The sequence below is a fragment of the Rhynchophorus ferrugineus genome, unplaced genomic scaffold (assembly GCF_030347505.1).
Source record: "Rhynchophorus ferrugineus isolate W39M unplaced genomic scaffold, kcgeb_rfMv2 rfM7, whole genome shotgun sequence".
In the NCBI taxonomy this organism is placed as follows: domain Eukaryota; kingdom Metazoa; phylum Arthropoda; class Insecta; order Coleoptera; family Curculionidae; genus Rhynchophorus; species Rhynchophorus ferrugineus.
This window is the reverse complement of record NW_027472586.1, coordinates 5,335,260-5,353,842: the sequence shown is the minus strand read 5'-3', so window position 1 is coordinate 5,353,842 and position 18,583 is coordinate 5,335,260. Positions and strand designations below refer to the sequence as shown.

Below are 18,583 nucleotides of genomic sequence, written 5' to 3'. Positions count from 1 at the left end.
TATCATGCATCATTTTTGTGCTTTTCATTCGTCTGCATTATAGAAACTTACTTACTTACTTTATTTTTCTCTTTTCATCCCTTATTCTAGAATGAGCAATACAGCTTGAAGAAATCAGTAGAAAAAAAGGGATGATACCAAGTCAATTGAGAACGATACAAATCATAGGGAGTGTTAATCAGTATATTTGTTCATCTAAAAAGGAACATCTTTGTAATTTCTCTGAAGACCTATAACTATTTACTTAAAGTTATACCTACAGTTTTTTCAAATACCAGAAATATATGACTTATAACAGTCTGTAAATTAGTTTAAAAATCACACAATATTTTTCCTTCTCATTTTCTTTTAGTTAAAAAAACTTAGTGGTATTGTCTTGGTGCTTTGATAAATTTTAAATAGTTACTTAATATTTGTGATTAAAAAAATTTCGAAGCCAATATATAGTCAGAGTCAGAAGCAGATTTCGCCTCTAAACAGTTGCTTCGAACAGAACAGAACTCCTCTTTCCAGTAAAATTCGTTAGAGAGCTAAATATTAACTTATAATAACTTCAGTAATAATAACCTGAATTCTTCCTGGAAATATTTTAACCTGTTATAACTTCACTAAATTCTAGTATGACATTGTGATTAAAATTCTTCAAAGAGTGAAGAACAATTTTCAGGAATATGCTCTTCGTTGTAGAATTATTTCAAATTGTCACTTGATCAATATGATTTAAATGTTTCTGTATTATGAAATTTACTTTTTTTAGAAAATATAAACTGTAGATTAGATGATGATCAGAAAATATGTCACATTTGATCTTATCAAATCGATATACTGGTATAACAGACATGCTGGCCGAGAGGAATATACAAAAAAGGAACTGGTGTTAGACTCGCAGAAAGAAGCATTGCCTACAATGACACCTGGCTAGATAGACTTCGTCACATAATCCCAGATGAAGATATTCTCAAATGGTGAAATCACGAATAAGTGTTAGAAATATAAGATAGATTAGAAGTTAACTACTTAATAATTAACTTAACTTAACTTAACTGAGAGTGACAGTGGCAGAGGCTAAATGAAACTGATGTGGGCTTATGGCTTGTGGCCAATGCTGACTATCACCAAGACAGTGATAAGAGCAGAAACTAGTAAATATGTCTATAATTAATATATGATATAATCTTTTCTACGATTCATCAATCGTGTTAGGTGTAATATTTGTGTTTAAATATATATGGAGAATACGGAGGATGAGGAAGGAATTCGAAGCCTAATTCATGGATTTTTACCATCGTCATCACTGACTTGTGACACGGTGCATTTTCTTGGTGAAGCAGCACTTTCTTCTTCTTCAAATGCGCGTCTTCTTCTTCAAATGTGAGTGAAACGAAGGAGCCATATTTCATCAATTGTCCCATATTGATCGAACACTGCTCCGAATCATCAAGTCGTCGTTGTTTTTGGTAAAAAGTGAGCTCGCGCTGCACCAACTTTGCACAGAGCTTTCTCATACCCAAATATTTGTGAATTATATGATGTACACGTTCAGTTGATAATTTTGGAGTGTCTGCTATTTTATTCAATTTCAATTTACAGTCATTCAAAGTCATTTTGTGGATTTTTTTAATGTTTTCGTCGGTAATATGCTCTTTTGTGCGTTCACTGCGTTCACCGTCTTCGGTGCTCATTTGACCACGTCTAAACTTAGCATACCAATTCTTGATATACTTTTTTCCCTTATAAAAGCAATATTTTATCAACCGTGAAATTCCTTTTTATCTATTTTTTTTTTTCTAATAACCAAAGTTGCTTCACTCAATATGTTATAATTTACAAACTAATGATCCGACTAATGATCCGAAATTTATACGCGCATCGTGTGAGTGTTGTAATAATGTGGATTACCCCATAATGAATACCAACAATATATTACGGATGTTCACAAATTTTTATTTAGTTTTCTAATAATTTATATATACACAGTCTAACTAGTGATCAATCCTCCCATTACCAAGGATGGACAGCTGGAGCAGCGTAGGCTAGAGGAGCTGGAGCAGCGTAAGCCAGAGGAGCAGGGCCTACTACAGCTTTGGCCAAAGCTGGTACTACAGCAGGAGCGGCAGCTAGGGCAACAGGAGCTGGAGCAAGGACTGGAGCAGCGACAGCTGGGGCGGCATAAGCAACAACGGCTGGTTTGCTGACGATGTCTTCCCTGTAGGTGGAGCTGACGGCAGCTGGAGCAATGACGGTCTTGGCAACGACAGCTGGCGCGGCTACTACTGGAGCGGCGCTGTAGAGAAGACCGGATGGCTTGGCCATGGCGATGGCAACGAGAGCGGACAACACCACCAATTTGAACATGTTGAATGTTTTTGTAGGTCTGTGTTGCGAGTCGTAAGACTGACTGATTGAGACTGATACCGTTATACCGCTGCGATGGGTTATTTATACAAGTAGAGCACGCTACCGGAATACCGTAACATCGTTAAGAAAGAAAGAAAGCCTTGGCAATTAGAATCGGTAGCAATAAAGTGGCCCAGTATAATGGTTTTATTATGCAATTGATTTAAATATTGGCTAAGAGTCAAAATCAACGCTATATACATATATAGGATATATTTGGATAAGAAAATAAAACATCTATCAGGTATATATTTATGTTTTTTGATACTTCCTTGTATTGATACCTCATATTAACATAAAACGCTAAATTTTTGCAGCATATTAATTAATGCCTACTATTAATACTTTAATTAATTTTTTCAGAGGTCAGAGTGAGCTTAGTTTGGAGAGTAAGTTGAATGTTGCAACAATGTGTAAATAATTCACTATTTCTTTGAATTTTTATCTGAATATTGTGAACATTACGTAGATTTTACACTATTTTATAAGTTTGGGGGTAATACATAAACCAAATTCATTTTAGGCTAAAATCAACTGATGTTAATATTTCCTAGTTGTATTAGAACATCACAATTAACAGTAGAACTAATATACCCCATACTTTTATTATAATATAAAATTTCGGTGATAAATAGTCTCATACATAATCATAAACACTCTTGATTAATTTACTCTGTATTTAATTATTTTCGTAATTTCATATAAAATCAACCATCAGTTTCTAATTTAATTTGCAATGCCTTTTTTATGGTAAATACTTTTCTGGTTAACATTAGTTATAATTACTATAGTCTATGTAAAGTAGCAGTGAACTAACATTATCTCATTCTATGACGACAAAACAAGTATTTTAAGCAATTTAGGTGATTTTAGTGATTTTGATTTAGGTGATATCCAATGTCAGTTCAGATTATTCAGTATTTCTGCAACACAATAAAAGTATTTCCAATAGGAACCTCAGCAGCTTGGTATGTAATGGTATCAATTCTTACCTCTCTAACGAATGTTATTGCTAGGAACGGGCACCCATTATCTGTTCAGAGTTATTGATTAGAAATCTAATCCATTTCTGACTCACTATTCATTTCGGCATTTTCAACCAGAGAATTCAAAAATATTAAGCAAAGATTTGAAATTTATTAAAACAAGCAAAAGCAAAGCGGCAAAACAGCGTTTGCCTTTTATAGACCTTTCACAACCGAAAGACTTTTGCAGGCTGATCGTTTACATATTCGAACTTATCAGGCAGCATTTTGTCTGTTTTTAACTGGTGTAAAGTGGATAGGAAAATATTGTCTGGTATTAAAACGAACTGCAGTAGCCAATACATTATACTTCTTGAAGACGTAGGTTCACCGCTACTTTGAATGGACTATATAAAATATTCCTATTATTATATGTTTTTTTTTATTTTATGGCAATACTTTTAATCAACTATTTCTAGAAATATTTATCTTACCAATAGTTATCATAGTGGTTTAGCATATACTACCAAAAATAATAATAATTATAATAGTGACAAAAGGTATATAGAATTTATCTTATGTAAGAATAATTGATTATTAATAAATATAAAAAAATAAACAACATGATAAGAGATATCATGTTAAATAATGTATGTTACAGAGAAATCTGTGTTAAAAGTCAGGTAACTAACTAATACACTTTAAAAATTCCATAATTTATTTACGCAAATATGAGTGACAAAACATCATTATCCCGAAAGAAAAGGAAACCTTGATAAACTAAAGTGAAATATCACCAGCAAGTACGTGAGTTGGATCATTTTATACCGGCGATTGTGAAACGTATGAATATTTAGATCAACATATCAGTTTAGAAACAATTCTGTAAATAGGGAGATCTGATTGTTACGGTTAGTTTCGTATAAATACTTATGAAATGGCACATTTTATTTCCCAATTTAATGTACCAAACAAGAGGTTTAAAATATCATATGTTATCATTACAATATGTTAATAGATTAAAACAATATTTTATAATTTATATGTCATAAAATATTTAGTTGCAGAATGACCTCAGACAAATTAAGTTAATAATTGTAAACGGTTGGTACATTTTTATTTATATTCTCGTAATTATAACAGGTATTACATCAGATTATAAATCTTTGAAAGTTATCACAATTAATTAATTAATTTTGTTTAACGTGAACGTAAATATTCATCAATTTCGTCTAATTTTAGTGATTTCATATCAATATTATTAATTAGAATCTAAGATAGTTTTGTTTCGTTGGTTAATTAGTCAATTCTTCATCATTTAACTTTCTTTGTTAGTTACGAAATCTTTGTTAAATGAGTGGAAAGCGTCACCAATATTAGATGTCTGATCAACTACTTTTTTTGGCTTAAGGTTTATAAAAATAAATCATAATGAAAAGTATATTTTGTTGTCTTGTATACGGTTATTAAATAACATATAAATATTAAGAAATATCTGAAAATATTACTAACAACCTCTTGAACTTTGAGTAAATGAGTAAATTAAATTATATATTTTTAGATTGAAGTGTTTATTATCACGTTTTCATTATAATGATACAGCAGAATTTGAGACCAGTCCCCTTATTACCATGGGTGAATGGACGCGGCTGAAAGTGCCACTGGAGCAGGTACGATCGCTGGAGCAGCAGCAACAACAGGAGCAGAATAGGCGACAGCAACCGGGCTACCGATGATATCCTGTCTGTACGTGGAGCTCACAGCAGCTGGTGCTACGACGGTTTTGGCCAGCACTGGAGCAGCTACAGCAAGAGGTTCAGCAACAACGGCGCTAGCCAAAGGCGCAGCGATAAGCCCTGATGGTTTAGCCATGGCGATGGCAACAAGGGCAGACAACACCACCAATTTGAACATTTTGATTGTTGTTTAGGTCTGTGTTGCGAGTCGGACGACTGACTGATTCAGACTGATACCGTTTCACCATTTTGGGCAATTATTTATATGGTCAAGACGCGTTGTTGAATACAGGATGTCATTATAAGTAATGTGGTCTTGACCGAGTGAAATCCTTGGCAAACGGAATCGAAATATCACTTGCAACGACATGATTTATTGTTATTTATTGTCAATGATACAGTTTCGGTACGAGGTTTTCGACAATCTTCGCCATAAAATTCTTAATACATAATTTTATTATGTTTTTTTTTAGTTAATTATTATTTAAAATATGTTGCTGAACCTCATATATAGTGTCTTGTTAAAATATAGTATCCATTACGAAAGAAAAATGGCTACAATAAAAAACTGTTCCTATTCTAAAATCTGTGTCGAATATTGTATAAGACTAATTTATAATTTTCTGAAGTTCAGCTAATTGTTGATGTGGTGAGTGCAATTCGAACATCATTACTTCTGACAGCAAATGTATGCGCTTGAATGCCAGTGATGATGCCAATGAATTTCACAACAAAATTGGTAAAAACTCTTCAACAAAAATAGTATTAACTAAAAAATGGTAGTTTCAATTGTCTTTGTCCCAGCTTGTTTTTGTTTTGACGTAAGAGTTCAAGGCAATGGGTTTAATAATTAGTTATTCCTTTGAATTTCTAAGTATATATAACATTAAGTAAATCTGAAGTATAAGGAATATAACATCATCAGGTAACTTTTGAAATATGAAAAAATGACCATTTCTCAAAGTTCTAAACCAGTTAACAAAATGGTAAAACAAATATTCTTATTTATTATTATTAACACCTACAAAGATAAATCCATAGAAAAATAATTTTTTGTAATTATATTCCTTTCTGTATTTAGACATACAACCTATAAAACCTTTCAACATATTTTTAATTATCAAAAATGTAAGAACACACAAAATCGTCAAGCTGGATACTTGTTTAAGCAGTTAGCCATATTTACTTGAATTTTTAAATAAAAATTTACAGTGAGATCTAAGTCAGATGAATATAGGGTAGATTTTGTCACAGTTCAAAGCTTAGTTGCCAAGATTACTGTCATTCAAATAACATGACTGTGTGATTGTGCAGTTCAGTTATTGGTTATTGGTTGGAAATTCTTCCACTGGCAATTCAGGAATGTCTCAGGAATTTTACACAATACTGCTTTGTTCCTCTATAATTTACTATTCTTAATTTTTCTACATATAAAATAATTTATTGCTTCAATTAAACATATTAAATGTACCAAATTATGTTATGTATATCATTGAGACTTTGATAACTATCTGGTGACACTAGGTGAGTCATGATGTATAGAAGACCATTAAAACATTTTTAATATTACCATATACTAAGTGCCATGTTTTTAATACAATGATAATATTGAATTACTCTTGTAACATAAATGAATTAACAGTAAGTAGAGATACAAAGTTATACCAGCTTGCTTGGTGGCGCATTTGTAAAGGCGACACGACGGTCCTCCTACTGTTGCTATAGCCTGCTGGGGCATGGTCGCTAGTTTATGTTTGTGATTGTTTTATATTTGTGATTGACCTAAGCAAGAATGTAAAATATGAAAAGAGAATGATCCCAGTCACGCCGGTAACCAGACTGGGTAAAACCGGATGTCTTCTGGGATGGTTTCTAAAGTTAGTCACTGGCCAGTCAGTAGGCTTAATGCCGAGGACCGTGGTTTGGAGCCTACGTTAATCTGTAGGTCCAGTCCAGATAAACCCCAAAAAAGTTATACCAATTAAGTTGTATTTAAAAATGATATGAAGTTTTGTGTGAAATATCTATAATGAAAAAATTGTTGCTAAAATATTTTATTTTTTAAATAAACTTACTTTAACTTTTTATTATTATTTTAAAAATATTTTCGTGCAAATTTAGATTAGTGTTAATTTAGATTACTGTTAATGTATTTTTATATATCTATATATGTCATAAATTGTTGAAACAATTATAAATATTTTATATATATTGTTAAATAGCATAAAAGTATTGTTTGCTCAGAAGGAGCTCAATTTGATTAATAAATTAATTGCTGAAACAGGTCGTTCCTTTATACAATGATATTAAGAAATTTTTTGAGAGTCTCTTCACGAATTCTTATTTCAAACTCAGCCAAAATGTTATTATAATAATTCAGGTTTATTGTTTTACTAGCGTTGGTAAAAGAGTAAACGAAGAGTGAGGTTCAAGACACTGATTTGATTTAAATTCGTAGTAACCGATTCGAGTCTCATGTACAGTGATACAGGGCCTAATAATATATTTTTAGTCAGTTTTATAAGCTGCTGCACCAAAAACTGTCACTCTCATACACTATATTTTAGTAATTATCAAAACTTTTTCATTTAAAAATAATCATAACGAAAGTAGGGCAAAATATACTCAAAAATTAATTAACAAATTTTATTATTTGAGACAAAAATAACTTTACATGATCATCGGCCTGTTTTAATCAGTCCTCTCGTTACCATGGGTGGGCGGAGTAAGCAGCAACAGGAGCAGCAGCTACAATTGGAGCGGATAAGGGAGCAGCGACTGCAGCAGCAGCAACAATGGGAGCAGAGTAAGCAACGGCGACTGGGCTGCTGATGATGTCTTGTCTGAAGGTGGAGCTGACGGCAGCTGGAGCTACAACGGCTCTGGCGACTGGGGCAGCTACCAAGGGAGCAGCAACAGCTGGAGCAGCGATGAGACCGGATGGTTTGGCCATGGCGATGGCAACGAGAGCGGACAACACCACCAATTTGAACATTTTGATTGTCGTTTAGGTCTGTGTTGCGAGTCGGAAGACTGACTGATTCAGACTGATACCACTGACCGATACGGTCGTGGAATTTATAGTAAGCAACGTACGATAGTAGAATACAGAATATGAACTCGTTATAATTGTAAGTAGGTAAATGAATGTAATTGAGAGTTTTTAATTTTGAAATGGGTATGAATATTGAACAGTCTTAAATGAATTCAACATGATGTTATATAATATGACCAGCACTTTTACTCATCATTGGTTTTATTATTTTATTTTTGAAATAGCAGATAAAGAATAAGTAAATCTGAGGAAAATTGTAGTCATACATCCCTTACGAATTTATGTACTAATGTTAAAGTGATTTGTAAGAGTTTTATCAACTTTTGTGTCGTCATTTGTCTTGGAATGTAATCTGATGCCTCTGGTTACCACTTGGAACCAAAAATGTTGTTAAGCCATCGATATTACCAGTATAATTTATGAATATATATATATATATATATATATATATATATATTTATATATATATATATATCTGCAGAATAATAATAATGAAACAAAATGTCACTATATGTAACAACTGCACTGCAATTGCACTTACTACCTACTATTGAGATAATAAATTAGTTTTTCTGTGTTCATTATCGTTTTCAGATATGAGAACAACCAGAAGTCTGATAAAGCTTGGTCTGGACAATAATATTAATGTTGCAATAACGGTATAAAGAACTTAGCATTTTTGGGTTATTAATATTGGAGCAATCTTTTTTTATATTACTTTTAATTCTTAATTTTTTTACATCATAATAATAGAATATGTGATATTAACAATGATAATAATGATAAGGATAAAAGCATAAACTATAATTAATATAAAAAGAAAAGCTTAAAGAATTATAAAAATTAAGAATATGTTTATAGACATAATAATAAAAATATATATATAATAAACGTTAGGCTTTCTTTTTGTTGATAAATGTATATTAAGTAGTATTAATTAAACTCGTAACCTATAACATAATTTTTATATTATTGTTACAGTGGTGATCATTAAATAATTACTAATGCATTCCTTTGCAGGAAATTAGAACCAAATTTTGTTTCATAAATTACGTATTACCGCAAATAAGTATGTTCTCAACGATTTAGAAGAAGAAGAAGCTTTACGTTTCTCCTATTCTTCAACGCTCAATTTTATTATCAGCTGTTGGATTGGTACATTGTCTTGCAAAACACACAAAACTCCCTAAACACTTTCAACACCTTTGTTCGACTAGAGAATGACAATATTACAGTAAAATATTTTTATAGCAACAATTAATCAAGTAATAATTACCTTGGTTCTAAAATATCATTATTTAATTATTTTTAATATTTATTATTATTATTTTTAATTGTACTTTTTTCTACGCCTACTATTTTAAAACATTATAAATCACATTCAACACTTCATTATTATTTTTCTCCGATTATTACTGGAAAGGACCACTTCGACAAAACGAAGCGAAGGAACGCACTAAAATATTAGGTCTTCGGGTAAACCTGCTTCGATGGCTTTGTATATTAGGTCGTCGTGCCAAACTTTGCTAAAAAGGCCGTGCAGAGCTTGTGTTTTTTCTCGAAAGCGAAGTGAATTTCTGCGGCCAATACAGTGGTCTAATATGTATATGAATGTTTGGCTCTGTACCACACTTCATTAATATAGTCGATAACATACTTGTTAAGTCAAGTGGCTTTGTGAGTGGCATTTATGAAGTAGAGTATGAAACACCTGTGTGTCTACTATTATATTCACTCTTTCATATATTGTCCACTGTTTTATATCTTTTCTCATCCTGAAGTTATGTTGAAATTTAGTTTTTCAACTTTAGAAATCCGTGCCAGTTTAGATGCCAAATGTTTGCTGTAAGATTATTGTAGGAGGATCATCATTTATAGAAAACTAATCACTATACAAATTCGAGCGACGTTTCCTAATTAAGCTAATTTTGTATCAACGTAATATCACTAGCAACCATGATATATCATCAAGAACCACTCAGAATACATTTTGTTGCCAAGAATCAGTTGTTCATCAAAGAAAAACTGTTGGAACCAGTATATGTTCAACATTTGATGAAACTTATTTAATAAATAACCTACAATATAGTTTTCTTAGATCTAAAATCTGGAAACACAAAGATTTTTTGTGTCCTAATCGGAGTGAGCTAGATCTAACTAATATGAGGCTTTATTTCTTGAATCTCAGGCATAACTTCATAATATACTAAAACTGAAAAGGCTTTTTAAACTGTTTATTATCTTTATTTTACTTAAAATTTTGACATCAAACATGAAAACTTGAAAGTAATTAAAGCAATTACTATTTATATTTCTCTATTAACAAATTCATTTTATTTTGATGCAGTGGCAATATGATCAGTCCCCTCGTTACCAGGCTGGAGCAGCATAGGCGATTGGGGCAGCGGCGAGCGGTGCTGCAACGGCAGCTGGGGCGGCAGCTACCAAAGGAGCGGAGTAGGCTACGGCGACAGGAGCACCGATGAAGTCTTGTCTGAAGGTGGAGCTCACGGCAGCTGGAGCGACCACGGCCCTGGCGACTGGAGCGGCCACCACGGGGGCAGCAACAGCTGGAGCGGCTACCAAGGGAGCTGCAACGGCGGGAGCAGCGATGAGACCGGATGGCTTGGCCATGGCGACGGCAACGAGAGCGGACAACACCACCAATTTGAACATTTTGATTGTTTTATTAGGTCTGTGTTGCGAGTCGAAAGACTAACTGATCTGCACTGATATCAATTCGAATTCAGCGCGGCTATTTATACAGGTGTTGTACGTCCGTTGAATACCTTATTTATAGGTTTACTAAACAAAATGGTAATTTTGACATCGATGACGTAGAAAATATAAATAAATGTTAAAACATTCGGTTAGAAATTTCATTAGAAATACTAGAATCGTCATGTTCATTTCTCTTTTACGTTACTGTGGCAAGCTTTGAGCAATAAATATGGATAGCAAATAATTCTAAAACATTTAAGCAAAAACACTAAATTCCTGAACTATAGTTTTAATATAGAGTTTATAGTATCATTTATTTATTAAAATTAATATACAACTAACGATAAATTTATATCAGTCTTCATATATTAACGAATAACAGCAACTATGATATATTCTTCTAAATCATTAAATCATTAGTATTCAGATATTAGTGAGATTGGATGTTTTTTTTATCATTTAAGACCTTTAATAATATTATGCATATTTAGAATATCACACATTCTCATTACAGTACCTAATATAATTTGGAATATTTGAATCACTGGCGTAGCTCCACAGTTGTATTATACAGTTCCACATAGTATTTCCCTATATAAAATAAACTGCTTGCTTCTTTGGCATATGGAATTTGCATGCCGTTAATAGAGGCACGTTGATGACTCATCCTTTTACTCGTGAAATTTCTATTTACATAAATGATAATATGTATTTATATGAATTGTAATAGGATCATTTCCAGACCTTCAAAAATTCAACGATCAACAGTCTTTTATTTGATTTTTAAAATTATTGCCCCATTTCTTGATTTATTGCTCGGTTAGTTGATAATTAAGAATATATTTGAATTAATATAAAGTTTTATATTTAATTTTTTTTAATATACACATTATTTTAGTAACCATATAACAATATTAATGGACAATTACGACAATAACATTGAAATAAAAAATTTAAAATCACAAATAATATCATTGAGTCCCAACAGTGTTTATTTTTGCAATTGTTTGCTCCCATTTCTTCATGTATTCTTCATATATTTAGCCTTAATTATATATAAGGATAAATTAGTATGACTTTACAACTAATGACATAACTGATACAACATTTCTTTCTTTCTTCGACAAACAATTTCACATAAAAGGCAAAAAAAATATGGTAATGAGATAAAATATTAAGAATAAACTATAAGAACCATAGGAAATATTGAGAATTATTCCCTAACATAACTAAAGTTGCTTTAATACTAATATACAGATTCTTTTGAAACTTTAAACATCTTTCTTTTACGTTTTTATAAATTTTCTATATAAAAGCACGGAAAAGTTAGAGGAATCCTAATAAATCATTCTTGACTAGTATGTTGATGATGAGTTACAGGCCGAAGATCTATTGATTGATCTATGTTTATTATATATTTTAAACGACATATTTTAAGTCAACTGGTGGTGCCAATATTATTAAGAAAATTCTTTTTTGCACACTATTCTCCATAAAACACTAAATTCTGATATATAGATAATATAAGTTATTCCGACCATCATCAGGACACTTTACTACACTTTACTACTGGGACCTCATGCTATTGTGCGACCGTTCATATCACTGGTACTAAATCATTCATTAATGAGGATAGAAAAGCTTTCAAAACTACTATATATTCAAGAATAGATATTATCATAAATATCGCAAAATTTATTTACTATATTGAACTTTACAACAAAAAAATTAATTACATTATTGTATTTGGTATTTTAACATTATAAATTATTGGCAGTCTACTATCAGTCCTCCCATTACCAAGCATGGACAGATGGGGCAGAGTAAGAGTAAGCAGCTGGAGCAGCATAAGCATAGGCAGCTGGGGCGGCATAGGCATAGGCAGCTGGAGCAGCTACAACTGGAGCGGCAACTACGGCTTTGGCTACTGGGGCAGCAGCGTAAGTCACAGAGGCTGGTTGACTGACGACATCGGCTCTGTAGGTGGAGCTCACAGCAGCTGGTGCTACTACGGTCTTGGCGACAACTGGGGCAGCAACGGCAACTGGGGCAGTAACTACGGCCTTAGCCACGGGAGCAGCTACGACGGGTGCAGCAGCATAGGTAACGGTGGCTGGTTTGCTGATGATGTCTTCTCTGTAGGTAGAGCTAACGGCGGCTGGGGCAACAACAGTCTTGGCTACGACGGGAGCAGCAACGGCAACTGGGGCAGCAACTACGGCTTTAGCTACAGGGGCGGCAACAACAGCAGGGGCAGCAGCATAGGTGAGAGTGGCCGGTTTGCCGACGACATCTTCTCTGTAAGTAGAGCTAACGGCAGCTGGAGATACGACAGTTTTGGTAACAACCGGAGCAGCTACAACTGAAGCGGCTTCATAGTAAAGACCGGATGGTTTGGCCATGGCGAAGGCAATGAGAGCGGACAACACCACCAATTTGAACATGTTGAATGTTTATTAGGTCTGTGTTGCGAGTCGGACGACTAACTGAATGAAACTGATAAAACTCCGAACGGTTACAATCGTTTTTATATCTATTCGTCAAGCACCCAAACGCCTACAGAAAGAAACGACCTTGAAAGAAGATAGCCTTGAAGGACGCGGGCAATGTCAGAGTAGCGGCAAGAGTGACGTCGCTTATGCGTACCAATGTTACGTAGAAGAGAAATGTCCGTTAATTCTAAACTATTTCCTTAAAAATTTGGAAATTAGATCGCTGTACATATAGTATAACGTCTTATATAAGACTTTTTTCTATAAAAAAAGAGGCCTATACTTATATTTTAATAGGAATTTGTTGTTAATTTGTCAAAATTTTAAAATTCAAATTTCAAACATAGATTATTGCTCAATTAGCATAGGATTTTGCAGATTTAATTTATGTATTATTTGTGTGAAAACTGGTCTCGCAACTCTAAACATAAAAGAAGATTTCTTGTTCTATATACTAATAGGCTTAGCAAAGCCTATCTTTACGAAAAATAACAGGGGAACCTAGGGGCGTGAAATTTAGCACGGCTAAAGCTTATGTGAAGGAAAAATGTTCGTGTAATAATCACTAAAAATACGTAAATTTCAATAAAAAGAATTAGATCCAAATGAAAAAACTAGGACTAGCCGTCAGATCGGTAAAACAAAATATATAACCAAATATTTTAGTGTCTAGTTGCATAGGACGCGTAATTTTTGAAATCAAATTCTCACAACCCTATAACGGAAAATGAAGAAAAATAAATACATAAATGAAGTAGTAAAAATATGCAGCAGCAAATGAAATTAACTACATAATTAACTTATATGGAACACATAGGACAGACAGAAGAAATTATGTATTATTAACAGTAATTTTGTGAAGCCTTTAAATCAATGACAAATATTAAGGTATGTAACTATATAACATTATATTATTTAAATCTTGTATTATTTTTATCAATTAATTAATATTTAATAGACTCCATAGAAATTTGAGAATTATTTATTGTTAAAGAAACTATATTACTTTACTTTACTTTCACTTTGCCTTACAAACGGTAATAAAGAATTACAAATAATGTTATAGCAAAGATTTCTTCAGACTCATAAACATGAAAATCCTTCATTTTCCTCTTGACAATGTCATATTTGCGAAATATTCTTTGTTCTTGTTCTTTCTTATCTGTGTTTCATATATACATGGTATTAAATAAGTTTATCTTCTGTATGACAAATAAAATTAATTAAATACTGGAGATATTGTTTTATTATCTATAAAATATCACAAAGAAATATACAATACAATATTACTGAATGTTTCTACTGATCACTGATAAATTTTTTTCGTATGTTGGATATTTTGATGACGCATATATTTCTTACAGTATACTAATTCATTGCTATTAGCAAGGTCTTTTCATTTAATGTTGGTGCTAGTAAAATGCTATAAATAAAGAAAAGAATATCGAAATGTATCAATCTCAGTCAGTCAGTCTTACGACTCGCAACACAGACCTACAGAAACATTCAACATGTTCAAATTGGTGGTGTTGTCCGCTCTCATTGCCATTGCCGTAGCACATCCGCCAGCTTATTATTATGAAGCCGCACCAGTAGCTGTTAAGAGCGTGGTGGTTCCAGCTGCCGTCAGCTCTACCTACAGACAAGATGTCGTCAGCAAACCCGCTACTGTAACTTATTCTGCCCCTGCTGTAGTAGCTGCCCCCGTAGCTAAAGCCGTAGTTGCTGAACCAGTTGCCGTTGCTGCTCCAGTTGTTGCCAAGACCGTAGTAGCTCCAGCTGCCGTCAGCTCTACCTACAGATCCGATGTCGTCAGAAAACCAGCCACCGTCACCTACGCTGCTGCCCCAGTAGTAGCTAAAGCCGTAGTAGCCACTCCAGTTGTTGCTGCCCCAGCTGCTTACGCTTACTCTGCTCCTGCTGCCTACGCCTACCCAGCCCCAGCTGCTTACTCCTACTCTGCTCCAGTAGCTCATGCTTACTCCGCCCCATCTGTTCACGCTTGGTAATGAGAGGACTGATAATTAGTTAGATTGTGTATTTGTAAATTATTTGAATTTTATTTAAAATAAATTTAAATTAACATATATAATCTAGTCATCTCCCCTACATTCACCTTATTATAATTAACATTCAGGAAATACTTTCTTACGAAATAAGATACTCTAAAGTCAGACGAAGATACAAAATGGGAAATCATAACATATTTGTCGCAAAATCGCGAAATTTTAGTACCTTTATCTTGACTTTCTATTTAATTGATTGGATCAAAATATTTTATTCTATATGAGAATTGGGTTGAGAGACGTTTTTTATCATATAATATTTTATAAGATTTCTCAGTTTCCTGCATTATGTTGCTAAATTTTGTAGATTTATAGTATAGAATTTTTGTTAGTCTTTGGGACTTTAAACCTGTGGGATTCTTTATTTTTTGAGCATGTGATATATAGTTTGTTGTTCAGCAACATCATGAACCAGCAACAACAGATCTAAAAATACAAGTTATTAATATTCAATTTTTGATAAATATATAAACAAATTTCATTGTTAAAGCACAAATAATTTGAAAATTTTAAAGACACAGCAAGGGTAGTGTTAACAATGGAACAAAACTTAGGTCTCTACAAGTCTAAGAATGTACAAAGTTCAATAATGAAGTCGTTTTAAAATGCCTTGTCACAGAATACTTAATATTTTAGCAATGAACCATTATTTCACCAAGGTAGATAATCAACCTCCTCCTTCTCTATTAAGAGACCAATATTAGGACTATCTCTCTAGAGATTTTTATGAAAAAAAAGCATATTTAAAAAAAAATAATAAAATGCTATTTCAAAATATATTTACACTACCAAATACATTAATTTTCAACTTGTTATTAATATTTGTAGTATGAAAGTAGATTTTAGAGCATTGATTTGCTACTAAAGGTCTCCATTTATATAACAACGTTTTTCCTGCAATGCCTTTGTCGTCCTAATTAACTGCAATATACAACCAAATTCTTTAAATATTTTGTTGTCTTAAAGAGGCTCCGAAAAAATTTGGGTTACCCCACCCTATTAACACCATAACAACCAAGAGTTTGGTGTTTTCAACAAAATATCATGAATATAATTATCAACAAAATTTATCTAGATATAAATTGTAGATATCTTTGAATAAAAATTACCTCAACGTATATGTAGATATATTTATACGATTTTAGACATGCCTGATATATAAAAAAGCCTTAAACTTTATGTATCTTATATGTTAGATAATTACTAGTAATATCTATAGGTATACTTTGTCGCAAAGATAGATATAATTTTATTATATTGGAATATTTATAGTTTAATATGCTATAATTTTATCAATATATGACTATTTACCTCTACAACTGAAGATTGTAGGTGAAATGTTAATTATAACCTTATATGTCAGAAGTCGCATGCAAATAAGAACAAATATTTTTAATTACATATTTCCTACTAATGTAATACACATTTTTGTGACGTACGTATTTCCTAATTTAATACATATCTACCGCGTTCAACTACCAAGGTCTTTTAATTCAAGAATAATAGTACGGGTGGTATAAATAAAGAACCAAATTTCGTAACTGTATCAATCTCAATCAGTCAGTCTTACGACTCGCAACACAGACCTACAAAAACATTCAACATGTTCAAATTGGTGGTGTTGTCCGTTCTCGTTGCCATTGCCGTAGCACATCCTCCAGCTTATTATTATGAAGCCGCTCCAGTAGCTGTTAAGAGCGTAGTGGTTCCAGCTGCCGTCAGCTCTACCTACAGACAAGATGTCGTCAGCAAACCCGCTACTGTAACTTATTCTGCCCCTGCTGTAGTAGCTGCTGCCCCCGTAGCTAAAACCATAGTTGCTGAACCAGTTGCCGTTGTTTCCCCAGTTGTCGCCAAGACTGTAGTATCCCCAGCTGCCGTCAGCTCCACCTACAGAGAAGATGTCATCAGCAAACCAGCTACCGTTTCCTATGCCGCTCCTGCTGTTGTTGCCGCCCCTGTAGCTAAAGCCGTAGTTGCTGAACCTGTTGCCGTTGCTACTCCAGTAGTTACCAAGACCGTAGTAGCTCCAGCTGCCATCAGTTCCACCTACAGATCCGATGTCGTCAGCAAACCAGCCACAGTTACTTATGCTGCTGCCCCAGTAGTAGCTAAAACCGAAGTAGCCGCCCCAGTTGTTGCTGCCCCAGCTGCTTACGCTTACTCTGCTCCAGCTGCCTACTCCTACTCTGCTCCAGTAGCTCATGCTTACTCCGCCCCATCTGTTCACGCTTGGTAATGAGAGGACTGATGATTAGTTAGATTGTGTATTTGTAAATTATTTAAATTCAATTAAAAATAGATTAAAATTAATATAGTGTTTTATACTTGAAGCAATTTCCACTTTATCCGTATTTCTATTTATTCATTTATCAAATAATTAGACAAATATTAATGCTCACTATTTTATTTGATTTAATTAAGTTTTATTTCCTATATATTTATTCTGAACTTTTTTGGTCGTCCTTTGTCATTGACATCAAAATCGCGTCTTTTTAAACATTGAAACAATCGATTGAACATCATTACCAGTTTTTTAAAAGTGTTTGATGGTCTTCGGTAGCAGACATCTTCATATCAACAAACAAAAGTAATTAGTTTCGAAAATTTCATTTTGAGCGTTCCATGATGAACACTAAATAACATTTCGTAAAAATAATTATGTTGATGTGTTCAAAAGTTGTGTGAAAGACGCTCAAAATATATATAGTCTAGCCAAAGACTATTTATACTAAATAACTAACCATCTCTAAAAGTTTTCCAGATTTTCTTTCATAAACTGATATTGAATCAGTTCATATTTATAAAAACGTCTATTGAAAAAATGTTTTGTTATTTACTTGTCCGAGATAATAGTGAGCTCCAGAAAATAGGTTATGGTGCAAGATGAATAACACTATATTGTCTACTTTACAAGGTCGTGCTTTTAACTGGAATTATGGGGCACCTAATTTAACACCAGTCAAATTTTGTGACCTAAGTTTTATGCAAAATACATTGTAGTTAGAAAGAATACAAATTTAAACTTTATCATTTATTTTAACATGAGAAAACTACTACTTGGTCTGGCCAATTCGCTGCTATTATAAAATTGTATGTGCTATTAGATCATAGAGTGATCAAATTCTTAAGAACCAGGCTACCTATTAAT

General features: G+C 33.1%; 6 protein-coding genes across 6 annotated transcripts; 2 read left to right on the top strand and 4 right to left on the bottom strand.

Moving 5' to 3' along the window:
* Positions 1 to 1,921: 1,921 nt before the first annotated feature.
* Positions 1,922 to 8,160, bottom strand: LOC143199910 (uncharacterized). The gene is made up of 2 exons (XM_076410045.1): positions 7,807 to 8,160; positions 1,922 to 2,425 (listed from the first exon to the last, which is right to left on the bottom strand). The coding sequence occupies exons 1-2, from the start codon at positions 8,091 to 8,093 to the stop codon at positions 2,002 to 2,004; spliced, it is 711 nt and encodes a 236-aa protein (XP_076266160.1). The 5' UTR covers positions 8,094 to 8,160; the 3' UTR covers positions 1,922 to 2,001.
* On the bottom strand, positions 4,917 to 5,317 carry LOC143199479 (uncharacterized). Its single transcript, XM_076409314.1, has one exon. The coding sequence runs from the start codon at positions 5,274 to 5,276 to the stop codon at positions 4,989 to 4,991; it is 288 nt and encodes a 95-aa protein (XP_076265429.1). The 5' UTR covers positions 5,277 to 5,317; the 3' UTR covers positions 4,917 to 4,988.
* A 2,214-nt stretch (positions 8,161 to 10,374) lies between the features above and the next one.
* On the bottom strand, positions 10,375 to 10,901 carry LOC143199478 (uncharacterized). Its single transcript, XM_076409313.1, has one exon. The coding sequence runs from the start codon at positions 10,827 to 10,829 to the stop codon at positions 10,524 to 10,526; it is 306 nt and encodes a 101-aa protein (XP_076265428.1). The 5' UTR covers positions 10,830 to 10,901; the 3' UTR covers positions 10,375 to 10,523.
* Positions 10,902 to 12,651: 1,750 nt separating this feature from the next.
* Positions 12,652 to 13,359, bottom strand: LOC143199477 (uncharacterized). Its single transcript, XM_076409312.1, has one exon. It carries the CDS (start codon positions 13,316 to 13,318, stop codon positions 12,671 to 12,673), a length of 648 nt encoding a protein of 215 aa, XP_076265427.1. The 5' UTR covers positions 13,319 to 13,359; the 3' UTR covers positions 12,652 to 12,670.
* A 5-nt stretch (positions 13,360 to 13,364) lies between these two features.
* Positions 13,365 to 15,375, top strand: LOC143199909 (uncharacterized). The gene is made up of 2 exons (XM_076410044.1): positions 13,365 to 13,591; positions 14,802 to 15,375. Exons 1-2 carry the CDS (start codon positions 13,365 to 13,367, stop codon positions 15,373 to 15,375), a joined length of 801 nt encoding a protein of 266 aa, XP_076266159.1.
* Positions 15,376 to 17,003: 1,628 nt separating this feature from the next.
* LOC143199475 (uncharacterized) lies at positions 17,004 to 17,671 on the top strand. Its single transcript, XM_076409310.1, has one exon. The coding sequence runs from the start codon at positions 17,036 to 17,038 to the stop codon at positions 17,669 to 17,671; it is 636 nt and encodes a 211-aa protein (XP_076265425.1). The 5' UTR covers positions 17,004 to 17,035.
* The last annotated feature ends 912 nt before the right edge of the window (positions 17,672 to 18,583 follow it).